At 41.5% G+C, this 12,205-nt stretch overlaps 1 protein-coding gene across 2 annotated transcripts; it reads left to right on the top strand.

Annotated features, from left to right (window-relative positions):
• Positions 1 to 569: 569 nt before the first annotated feature.
• Positions 570 to 6,061, top strand: LOC124082635 (olfactory receptor 6N1-like). 2 transcript variants are annotated; one of them, XM_058574131.1, is made up of 2 exons: positions 570 to 606; positions 3,973 to 6,061. In XM_058574131.1, the coding sequence occupies exon 2, from the start codon at positions 3,978 to 3,980 to the stop codon at positions 4,920 to 4,922; it is 945 nt and encodes a 314-aa protein (XP_058430114.1). In that variant the 5' UTR covers positions 570 to 606; positions 3,973 to 3,977; the 3' UTR covers positions 4,923 to 6,061. The 2 variants fall into 2 exon arrangements, with proteins under 2 accessions (XP_058430114.1, XP_046285063.1); XM_046429107.2 differs by lacking the exon at positions 570 to 606 and adding an exon at positions 635 to 1,025.
• The last annotated feature ends 6,144 nt before the right edge of the window (positions 6,062 to 12,205 follow it).

The following is a 12,205-nucleotide window of genomic DNA, read 5'->3' as shown; positions in this document are numbered from 1 at the left end:
CAGCTCCTAAATAGTAGTAAGCTTTCTTACTCCTGGGGCAGGACAGCCTAATGGTTAGAAAAGAGACTTTGAAGTCTGTCTCCTTGGTTCAATCATTATCTCTATCACTTTCTTGCTATAAGGCCTTGAATTATGTGTTCCACATAAGATACACATTACTTGAAATTTTTACATTTAAATTTCTATAATAGAAATTCATGCCTTGTGAATTTTTGTCATCTGCAGGTCAGGAGAATTGATAATAATCCAAATAAAAAATCCCCTCTGTAGCCAGTTGTCTAAAATCACCCTGTGAGATCCTGTGTGTTTTTCCCTGACTTTGTGAAATTGATATTATCCCTTAATATATAGATTTTGGACCCCCTATTCGCCTCTTTCGGTCCTCCTACACTGCAGTTTGCTCGACCTGTCTTTAGGTGTGTGTGGTTGTGGGGACAACATAATAGTACTTGACAGCACATGTTCTGAGGACAAGCCAAAGAAAGCACTGGCAAGAGTTTGAGTCACATAAATCAGTACCGTGGACTGTGGACTGTGGACTATGTGCTGAGCTTGCAGAATTTCACAGTCCTTCTGCAGAGACACAAGGACTCCGAACAGCTCAAGGTAACATGTATATATGGTTTAGATCTGAGGTGTCTCATGTGTGAAGATATTGGTCCTAAAGCAGCACTGTTCAGAGATGGAGCTTTGGGGGAGGTGAGGGGATCACAAGGGCTCTGACCTCCTCAGTGGGCTATCTATTGATAACTGAGGGAACTACTTGTAGCTGACGCCAACTATGGGTAGTGGGCCATGGTGGGAGGAAGTAGGTCTCTGGTGGTGTAACCTGGAAAGATATTTCTTTCCCCCAATCGCTTCCTCTTTCTTTTTCACTCTCTGCTTTCTGGTTTCTATGATCTGACCAGCTTTCTTCCTCCCCTCCCTTCACCATGATGTTCTGCCTCACTCAGTCCCCAACAATGGAACCTGTCAACCATCAACAGAAACTTCTGAATCCATGATCTAAAGTGAATTTTCCACCTGTAAGTTGTTTTTATCAGGCATTTTTGCTTTGTTTTGTTTTGGGGTTTTTGATACTGGGAATTAAACCCAGGGGCACTTAACGACTGAGCTAAATCCCCAGTCTTTTTATGTATTTATTTTAAGACAGGGTCTCACTGAGTGGCTTATGGCCTCATTAAGTTTCTGAGGCTCACCTCAAACTTGTGATCCTCCTGCCTGGGACTCCCATACAGCTGGGCTTACAAGCATGTTTGACTGCATTCAGCTTTTCTCAGATGTGTGTCACAGCAGTGAAAAGCTAACAGCACAATATCCTCACCATTGATTCCCAGTACAACGTCCAGCGTATTTATCCATTTATGAATGAACAGAGTCCAGGATTACAGAGATAAACAGAGACAGAGTCTAGACAAACAGAGACTAAGCACCCTTCCTCTAACCCCACCAGAGGTCATTCCCTTTCTCACACTTCAGTTTGCCCAACACATCTCCTTTTTTTTCCCCTTTGTGCTCTTTTATTCCTGCAAACTTCTGAGCCCCCCCCCCCTTTTTTTTTTCCAAATCTTCCTCAGGACAGAGCTTCTCAACAAATGCAGATGTTAGGTGCCTGAACTACTCATCTCCCTGCCCCTCCCCCTTTGAGTGACTGTCCAGGGCCTGAGGAGGGAATGAAAAGCTCTGAGGCAGATTCCATTTGTAAGCGAGCAGCCTTTCTGCTCACCTCCGTGTGCCACACAAATGTCATCCTTTTTTTTTAATTTGTTATGATGAAAAGAAGTGGGAAGCAATGTATTAATATGGCATTGTGTGCCACGGACTGAATGTTTATGTCTCCCCCAAATCCATCTGTTGAAACCTAACCTCTCGGGGGATGACGTTTGGAGGTGGGTCCTTTGGAGGTGAGAAGGCTGTGAGGCTGAGCCATCATGAACAGAATTGGTGCTTCTACCAGGAGACTCCAGGGAGCTCCACTGCATGTGGTCACAGCAAGAAGATGGCCATCTGTGAATGAGAAAAGTCCTTGCTAGACACAGACGCTGGTGGCACCTTGATCTAGATTTAACAGCCTCCAGGAATAAATTTATACTGTTTATAAGGTATCCAGTCTGCGGTAGTCTGTCATAGAAGCCTGAATAGACTAAGATAGGATAGATGCCCCTGGTATAACTCTGTGACTCTTTCCTTCTTCCATGTTGATATCAGATTTATCACTCCTGAAAAAGAAAGATTGCATATGCATATATATGTATATCTATCTATCTATCTATCTATCTAGATAATTCTATATACAGACAGACACACCTTTACATCATAAACTCGGCAGAAGCATCAAAGTTATATTCTTGCATCTAGGATTTTCATATAGTTTGCCATCCAAGTACAACCTAAATATTTTTAAGGCTGAAAAAGGACCGTTCATAGTTATACTGGAACAATAGGCACTGATCAGAACTGTCTTCAGAAAACCACAAGTCTCTTATGGAAGGCGATAGGCCTTGTTGCAGAGAGGAGAAAAGTCATGTGAGAAATACAGCTGGTTTGCTTCACTCCCATGAACCCCATATCCTGCCCCAGAGGGACCCCTTAGGGAGAGCAAGTCATACTCGGTAACTCTAGGGAACATAAGACAAGGAACTTTTCAGAACGGAGCATTCCCAGGAGCTGAAATGTCAATAGCCAGGGATAAAAGGGATGGCAAGGATAATGCCACAGGTCCTGATGCCATCCAGTGTTCAGGCAATGGGCAGGAGGGTGCAGAAGAGATGACAGGAGCTGAAGAAGACTAGGAGGGTGCTTTGAACTGTCCTGGGTGAGCCTTGTTAGGGTGCGGGAGGGAAATTCAAAAGACATTGCTGTTGATGCTACCCTAAAGCCAATACTCACTCTTCAGTTACCCCAAATAGCATTAATTTGTCTGTGTTGTGCCTGGTGTGGTGGCAGGTCCTTAGGAAGCTGAGGCAGGAAGATTTTAAGTTCAAGAGCAGCCTGGGCAATTTAGGGGGCTGGAGATGTGTAGCACAGTGGCAGAGCACCCCAGAGTTCTATCCCTAGTACTGCCAGAAGAAGAAGGAGGAGGAGGAGGAGGAAGAGGAGGAAGAGGAGGAGGAGGAGGAGGAGGAGGAGAAGAAGAAGAAGAAGAAGAAGAAATCATCTATGTTGTAAGAGTTTTAAAAAGAACTGATTAAATCTTTTTGGTTTTGTTTTGGAGGAGAGGAAGCTGAGGTTAAGTGAGAAGTTCCTCAACTCAATGCTTATTGCTAGTGTCAGAAAGTTCATGCAGCCAATCTCCAGTTTCAGAGAAGGATCTTTCTTGTTTGGGGCTTCTAACTCATGTTTTTCTCTTTGAGAATTTCTGGTTCTTTGAGAGTCACCTTTTAGAAGGTGTAATGTGACTGCTGGGTGAATAATCATGAGTTACCATGGAGATGAGAGGTCAGGGATCATACTTCAGAGCTTCTGGAAATCTTTAATTTCCTTGATCTTCTCCCAGTCCTCACCAAAATAGTCTATACACTCAAGACAGGCTTCCTGAAAGAGGCCTCCACAGTCACTGTTAGCTGACTTTTCTCCCTTCACCCAGCCCAATTTTGCAGGTTCATTTATTGTTGGAACTATGGGAGGCATAATAGTAGAAGGTTCCTCTCTTTCTCTTCTTTTATTGCATAGTGATGTAGGGGAGAAATATAGTTGCTTAAATCTCTGGAGCCAAATAATACAACACAGAAAGGAGAAACAGGGATCAGGAGGCTTTGTGTCTATTTCCAACCCTGGCACATACAAACACTATGAAACTGGACAAGCATGTACCTCTGGGCTGCAGTTCCTCCATTGCAAAGTGATGACTTTACTGGATATTTTCCAAGTGCTTTCAAGTGCTCAAAATTGTCCCTGGCACTAGGAATATTTTCTGAAGACAGGAAGAAGGTAGATGTTACTTATTTTTCTGTCTTGACCCTTCATTCCTAGGAATCATGGATCATGTCAATCACAACTGGACCCAAACTTTCATCCTTGACGGTTTTACTACCACTGCGACACTACGACCTCTTGCTTTCTTGGGGACCCTATGCATTTACCTCCTCACCCTTGCAGGGAACTTGTTCATCATTGTCCTGGTTCTCACTGATTCTGGACTGTCCACACCCATGTACTTCTTCATCAGTGTCCTCTCTTTCCTGGAACTCTGGTATGTCAGCACCACGGTGCCCACACTGCTGCACACCTGGCTCCACGGGCGCTCACCCATCCCGTCGGTCGCCTGCTTCCTCCAGCTGTATGTCTTCCATTCCTTGGGCATGACTGAGTGTTACCTGTTGGGAGTCATGGCGCTGGACCGCTACCTAGCCATCTGCCGCCCACTGCACTACCAGGCACTCATGAGCAGACAGGTACAGCTGTGGCTAGCAGGGGCCACCTGGGTGGCTGGCTTCTCAGCTGCGCTTGTGCCAGCCAGCCTCACTGGCACTCTGCCCTACTGCCTGAAGGAGGTAGCCCATTACTTTTGTGACCTGGCACCGCTAATGCGGTTGGCATGTGTGGACACAAGCTGGCACGCTCGGGTCCATGGGGCAGTGATTGGTGTGGCCACTGGATGCAACTTTATGCTCATTATAGGACTCTATGGGGACATCCTGAGGGCTGTGCTGAGGCTGCCCTCCGCTGCCAGTCGTGCCAAGGCCTTCTCCACCTGCTCCTCCCACATGACTGTAGTGGCACTGTTCTATGCCTCGGCCTTCACAGTGTATGTGGGCTCCTCGGGGAGCCGTCTCGAGGGAACCGACAAGCTCATTGCTTTAGTTTACACCCTCCTTACTCCTTTCCTCAACCCCATCATCTACACACTGCGCAACAAAGAGGTGAAGGAGGCGGTGAGGAGGGTCACTGACAGGCTCAAGACTGTTTTGAGGGGACCCTGATGATCTCACCCGGCATAATCCAGATTCCGGGTAACTGGGCGAATCAGCTGTTTGGTTAATCAATCATCTGGTCTGAGTCAGTAAACGATAACATAATCAATCTGATTATTAGGTCAAAAAAATACTGCAAACTCCAAACTGATCTAAGGTGGCCCATGTAGGTAGAGAGGAGATAAGGTCTCTGATTTCTTCCCAATTGAATAGGGGAAGAAATGCCACAGGGAGGAAAAAAACATGGGGTCCTGGAGCAAATGTTGAAAGCTGAGTGATTGACTTAGAGGGTTGTGGAATTCTGAAAGAAAGAAGACCAACTGAAGCAGGGAGTCGCCAGTTTAGTCGAGACAAGAGTTCTAGAGGAGGATGAAAAGGGTCGAAGCCAATTTGGCCAAAAGGAGACTAAAATTACAACTTGTATGAAGGTTTAGATGTGCAGCAGTGAGCCAGGGGCAGAAGCCATTTAGCTGGTGGAGCCCAGTGATCCTGAGATGTCGAGTGACCAGGGTCCACTTCCTAGGGGACAGAATTATCTGGACAGATGGCTGGGAGCTAGAGATGATAACTACTGTGTTGTGGGACAAGGGTAAGGAACTGAAGAATGTTGTCAGGGTTCTCTTTCACAATCAGGGAGTTCACATTAAAACAGGACTTGGAGCCATATTTTAAGATCAGCAGTGAACCAACAAAAAGCTTTATGAGTCTTACCTGTGAATAAAAAGCAGAGATAAGGACCCAATTCTCAGATCACACACTACTTTTTTATTTCCCCAGTTTCTCCAGCTTTCCTCTACTGAGCAGAGTTTTGGAATCACCGATTAAATTCAACCTTCATACTTTAATAATGTGTGAATTTAAATCACCAAATACCTGCCAAAGGATGCTCAGATAATCAATGAGAAAGGCAGAACAGAACAGAACTGGGTGCCGTCGGGATCTTGAACACTGTTGTTCATTTTTCTCATTCTTATTTATCTCACTGCTTAAAAAAATCAATTCTTTTTTTTTTTTTAAATGCCTGCCCTAAGTCAGAAACAGTAACTGTTGCTTCAAATACATTTTAATTTAATCTTCATAATATTCCTCTGAAGAAAGAAGAATGATTCCAATATTTACCTAATGAAAATAGAACTATTACTGGAATTGCTGTACAGAGACGCAGATTCCACTTTAAATCTACTCCAGATGGCTGAGTGACCTTGGCAAGCCTCACTTGGCCTCTGTCTGCAATGTGAGTGGCTGGCTGTGGATGACTGCTCACATTCCTTCCAGCTTAGAGAGTTTCTGTTCTCTGATTGCAACCCTTCTTAAAGGAAGCAAGGTGAGAAAAATGAAGAAGATCTGAGTATTGAGAACAAGAGAGGATTTGTTGTTTCAAACCCCAGTATCGCCATTATTTTACCTATTCGATGCTGGACAAGCAAACAATATAACTTTCCTTTGACCTTAGTTTTTCTTTTTTCTTTAGAAACATCTATGAGAAAATCTTCTAAAATTATTTGAAATAGCAATATTAAGTGTTTAGTAAACAATTAGCCTTATTTTTTTCTCAGAGTGGTGTGGTGGTTAGAGAAGAGACGTTGAAGCCTTTCTGCCTGGGTTCAGACAGTAATTCTACCACTAACTGTGTGATCTTAAGCAACGCATTGAACTTCCCTGTGTCTCGGTTTCCTTATCTGCAAAATAGGCAGAATAATAGAATTTTAAGTGCCATGTAAATATCAATCATTATTCAAAAGTTTTCCACATAGGTTTCTGTAGTGGGATCTATTTCCTTAAGAATGCTTAGTTTTACACATATCTCACTTTTGTGCTATGTGTGAGGCTGACAGACCTGGCACTAATCCAAATGATGCTTCTCATTTTGACTTAAGCATCCAGCATCATTTTTGCGTAACCCTCAGTCTCCTTCTGCTTTCATGAAGTCTCTGCCGCTTTGCTAAATTCTAGGTGCAATTTTCCATTCTGTTGCCTTCTAAATCTCGTGCTTTGGGGCTTCAGTTCTGGCTGTCTTGCACCACAAGTTCCTCCAACGACTTTTCTTTGTTTTCCAGGAGTGGCTGTGAGCACAACAGGAGTTCTGTGGTTTCCTGTGGTAGCAGCACTAAAGAATGGCTGGAAACTGCCTACCCTTGCAATGGCTTGGGTCACAGTAATTGATAGCTCCGTGAGCCCTATCTCTGTGGAGTTTGTACCTTGTGGCAAGCCTGGGGCACTTATACTTCTACTGTGGGGACATAGTGTCATGCAGCAACTCAAGGCAGTAGGTACCACACCGTTGGTTTCTAGCACGATGCTTACCATTCATTCATATGAACAATGAATGAATGAATGGATGGATAAACTCTTAAGAGTGGAATGACTATGGCAGATATGAAGTTCTCCTATAACTTAAATACCAGGACAAGATCTCTCTTAGAAATCCATTCATAACCTCAAAGTCCCCTTGCCTTTCATTCTACAATCTTTTTATTTCTTAAGGGTTTTCTAGGTTTTGCTCTTTGGAATAGAAAGTTTAGGTCATCCTTAGCACAGAGATTCTCAGCATACATAAATGACATGTATGCAGAGTTGCCACTTCTCCCATGGTGACATCCAAATTGTGATTCTGGTAGGACAAAAAACTATAAGAAGCCAGGACTAAATGGTGGCACCATCACACCATTCCCTCTGCACTGGCTTTAAGGCTGACATTGTCATATAGTGTATGTAAATAGTCTGTAGTCTAAATCCTAGGATGTTAAAGAGCAAAAGGAGGAGTTATTAATGAGTGCCCTGGAAGACAGGTCCCAGAGCATCTCACACAATGACATATGGCCACAATACATTACTTCTTACAAAGTTATTTAAAAACACAATTATTTGTTCAAATAATTACATGCCTAAAGGGTCCTCAAATCAAAGCAATCCAACAGTATCTACAAAACACAAGTCTTGCTCCATCTCTCATATCTATCTGCTCCTTTGTATCCTTACCTAACCCCGAGAGAGGCCACCTTTCCCTGTATGATTACTGTTTTTCTTTTGCAAAATTCAGAAGAGATGAATATTTCATCCTCCATTATTATTCATAGGCTCTTTAATGTATACTTTGCTTTATCCTTATTTTTCATTTTCTTAATTGGAAATATTAGAAATAATTCTCCTTCTCCTTCTCCTTCTCCTTCTCCTCCTCCTCCTCCTCCTCCTCCTCCTCCTTCTTCTTCTCCTTCTTCTCCTTCTTCTTCTCCTTCTCCTTCTCCTTCTTCAGACATTACCCCCCCTCGCATGAAAAAATAGCTCCATAGCACTCCATTGTGTTTAATTTAACTAATACTTCATGTAAGGAGTCTTGTTTTGCTTCTGGTCTTTGGCTATTAAAAACGATATTGTTAAGAATAACCTTGTATGTGTATAATTTCATACATATGTACATAGAAATTTCTAAAAGAGGAATTCCTGGATCATAGTGCACGTATAATTTGGGTAAATATTCTTCAAAAGCAATTATATAATTTAGTTCTTCCATCAAAAATGGATAAAAAGATACATTATATCTCATTGTAGTTTTAAATTTCAAATCTATCTTATGTGTGAGGTGGAAATTTTGTCTTATGTTGAAAAAAACTTATTTTTTGTGTAACTGATTTAATTTGAGAGTCAGCCTCACCTAGTCTGCATGGCAATACAGTAAATATCGTAGGAAAAGTACAGTGTTTTGTACATCTTACCCCAGGTCCTAGAATAAGGCCTGGAGCAAAAAAAAAAATTGAAAAATCATATTAAATAAATGAATGATTGTGATTTTCCCTGTTTCTCACATTATTTTATTGGTGCTTCATATCATTTTTAATCTTTAAGTTGTGTTATAAAATAATGTATTACATATAAATATAGCACATTAAAATGTTTACATGAATGCATTTCTAAAATCCCCTATAATCTTAATACTTGAAAAAAATTCACATCTATTGTTTTTTAATTTCTAATAAACATACATTATTTTTTCATATTTTAGCATGTCAAATCCTGCTTTTTTTCCCTAAAATTTTTAATATACATAATAGAAGATGTCATCTTGCTCCCAAATAATGAATGAATTACCTGATAGAGATATCAGGATTTTTTTTTCTTTTAGTACTGAAGATTGAACAGTATCTCTTATTTTGAGGGATTGTCTTGCTAAGCATCTGATAATGGCCTTGAACTTAAGCTCCTCCCACCTTACCCTCCCAAGTAGCTAAGATTACAGGTGTGCACCACCATGCCTGGCTAGGACTTGTTCTTTCTGCTTGTTTCATTCCTGACACAGAGTAAACACTGAGTTAAATACTCTTATAGGCAAGACATGAGAGGGACCAAGAACTTTCTCAACTACACCAGGAGCACACGTGGAAGCCTCAGTCCTTAAATACATATTTCTCTATAACTGATTCTGGAACATGTCTATGATTCTATGTCAGGAATTTATATTAGATTAATATTCTGCTGAGAGACATAGTGCATGGGAATTGTAGTCTAATCAGTTAATACCAAGCCATCCAAACATACAAATGTGGAATTACATCCAGATATATAAGTGATATGAAAAGTCTGTCTCAGACTTTCACACAAGAGAAAAGTACAAGTATAAAAGTTTATAGAGGAATAAAAGCAATATTAATGTGGCCACTCTGAGCACAGCCTAACCATTTATTTGAAGAGTCTAGAGAGATGGCTAACCTATGCAGATTCAGGAAATAAGGATAAAATCAAGGAGTGTCTTGGTGTTTGGGGCCATGAGAGAGACAGTCATGTAGTGAGTGTTGCTTGCAAGTATCTATCCCAGAGAATGGTTAGGTATTTCGTAGGAAGTGGGGTACAGGCTCAATGCTGATTAAGGCTGAATGAGAACCAGATTGTCAAAATACTTAAGAAAGACTCTTCTTATTCTGAAGTTACTTCTGCACTTCCACAAGCAAATACCCTCCTTTCTTTTGACTCAAAAACTTCCACCTCTTGCAAGAAGCTTTTCCAGTTTAATCTCAAGACATGCAATATTTTCATTCCATTTAATAGGATGTACTTGTTAATCTTTTATAGTTACCTTCTTGCCTTAAATGTATTCAGCGACTGCCTTATGCCCATCTGCCTCTAAAATTTTTTAAAAAATTGGATCTGTAAATGATTCAGATACCTAATTCTAATAGATAAATGCCATTATTCTATTATTTATCTGAACTTTCTATTCATTCAAGTATGCATTGAGAGATGGTACCCAGCTGAGATCAAAGCTCACATGTTAATCCAAGATTTTTGATGAGAATATTGAGAATTATGGATATTGAAAATATAGATATAAGTGATTGTGAAACTGTAGCTTATTCTCACGAGGTCTTCCAGGATAAAAATAATGATGGTGGTCGAAAAAGTAATGGTAGCAATCTTGCTGATGGAGACTTTAAACACTGCAATTAGAACAGTGTTTTAACTATTCAATAAGCAATGATCAGAACAATGAATAAACGATGTGAACTCAGTGGAGGTGGGTGCTGATAAGAAGATGAAGATAGAGATGATCAGCACAAAAGTAATGGTGGCACCTAAGGAGTTAATTGTGCAGGGAGATTAGTAGTGTTGGCTGAGAAATCTCCTTGCAAAGAAAAACTTTAAGAAGATGAAATCGTTTCTGGGGTGTCCAAGGTGTTATTCTCCCTACATGCACAGGGATATCAAGTTGGATTTTCCTCTTTAATGAAAAGCTTGATGATGACTGCAAAGCTTCTAGTGGCCCAGAAGAGGCCATGTCCCTGGGATTAAATTCCAGAATCCAAAAATGAGAACTGCGAAGCTGAAACAAGTCATTGGAGAAATAGAGTTCATCTCTGTCATTTCTCTGTGCCCAACTTCCGGCCCCAGAGGGACCAATACTGAGAGGTAGCCTTAGCAACTGCAGGGAGCCCCTGGGAGACCCACATTTCCAGGAACATGAAATATAATGAGGGAAGCATTGGGGTAGAGAGGATGCTAAGGAGCATGCAACAAGTTATATTGTTATTAAAACAGTCAGGTAATGGGCAATGGAGGTGCAGATGATACGAGCATATCTGAAGAAGAGAACTAGCGGGTGGTTTTAACCTTTTCCAAATATGGTCTGTTAAAGTGTGGGAGTAAGACTCCAGGGATATTGACGCAGAGCACACATCTCCATGCTAACCTGATAAGCATTTTTCAACGACTTCAGAGAATCACAGACCTAACGGGTTATAAAGGGCTTTATAAATCCCTATTTAAACTTCTTCATTTTAAAGGAAGTTGAATAAAGAGGGGAGAAATGGTCAGGCCCAATATTCATTCTGAGTCAGTGGCAGAACAAGTTTGGAAAAACAATTCCAAAAAGAATGCTTGCTTTGTTTCAGCCCTTCTTGGCCTACATCATATGGGTCTTACCTCATCAATTCTCTGCTCTTCCTATCCCCTTTAGAATTCCCGATGCATGTGTCCTTTGAGATCCTTCCTTAAAATATAGTCTGTCTGCCCATTGATTCTTCATCCTGTTCTGCAGTTCTGAACTTGAAATGATCCCACAGACTCCTATTTCTTTCTTTCCCATCTCCTCCTCCTTCAGCCTTTTCTTATTTGGTGGGGGGTGGGTGGGTACCGGGGATTGAACTCAGGGGCACTTGACCACTGAGCCACATCCCCAGCCCTATTTTGCATTTCATTTAGGCACAGGGTCTCACTGAATTGCTTAGCGTTGTGCTTTTGCTTTGAACTTCTTCCTGCCTCAGCCTCTCGAGCTGCTGGGATTACAGGCGTGCACCACCACACTCAGCTTCCTTCAGCCTTAATGAGAACATAGTTGAGTTCTAGAGAGACTCCCCACCAAAAAGCCTTAGCAATGACATCTTACGAAGTATGTGTCTCCTTCCCCCAGTTCAGTGTGACCAGTTGTTGGCTATAGCATATAGAATGGGTGGATATCTTAAAGAATCTTGGTAATTTTCATTAAGGACTCTAGGATGAAAAGCAAGAGAATTTTCCTCTCTCTCTCTCTCTCTCTCTCTCTCCCTCTCCATCTCCTTCTCCCTCTCCCTCTCTCTTTTCTTGGTAGAGAATGTGGGAGAAAATCCTGGGGCAGAGACTCTGGTGCCCTAGTTCTTCAAAAGGACAAGTGCTGAACTGTGCATCAAGGGACCCAAACTCCACTCATACTGTTAGCAAGGGATATTGAGTGAGTTTTTCTATTTCTAGCATTCAGTTTCTCTTTTACAAAGTTGGAAATTGTTTTGATAATATGTAAATTATTTTTCTGTACATATATTCTATTT

This window comes from Marmota monax, unplaced genomic scaffold, assembly GCF_021218885.2.
Source record: "Marmota monax isolate L192 unplaced genomic scaffold, Marmota_monax_Labrador192_F-V1.1 WCK01_AAM20220418_F8-fsc00145, whole genome shotgun sequence".
NCBI lineage: Eukaryota > Metazoa > Chordata > Mammalia > Rodentia > Sciuridae > Marmota > Marmota monax.
Note: the sequence above shows the minus strand (reverse complement) of the source record. Positions and strands in the feature narration are given on the sequence as shown.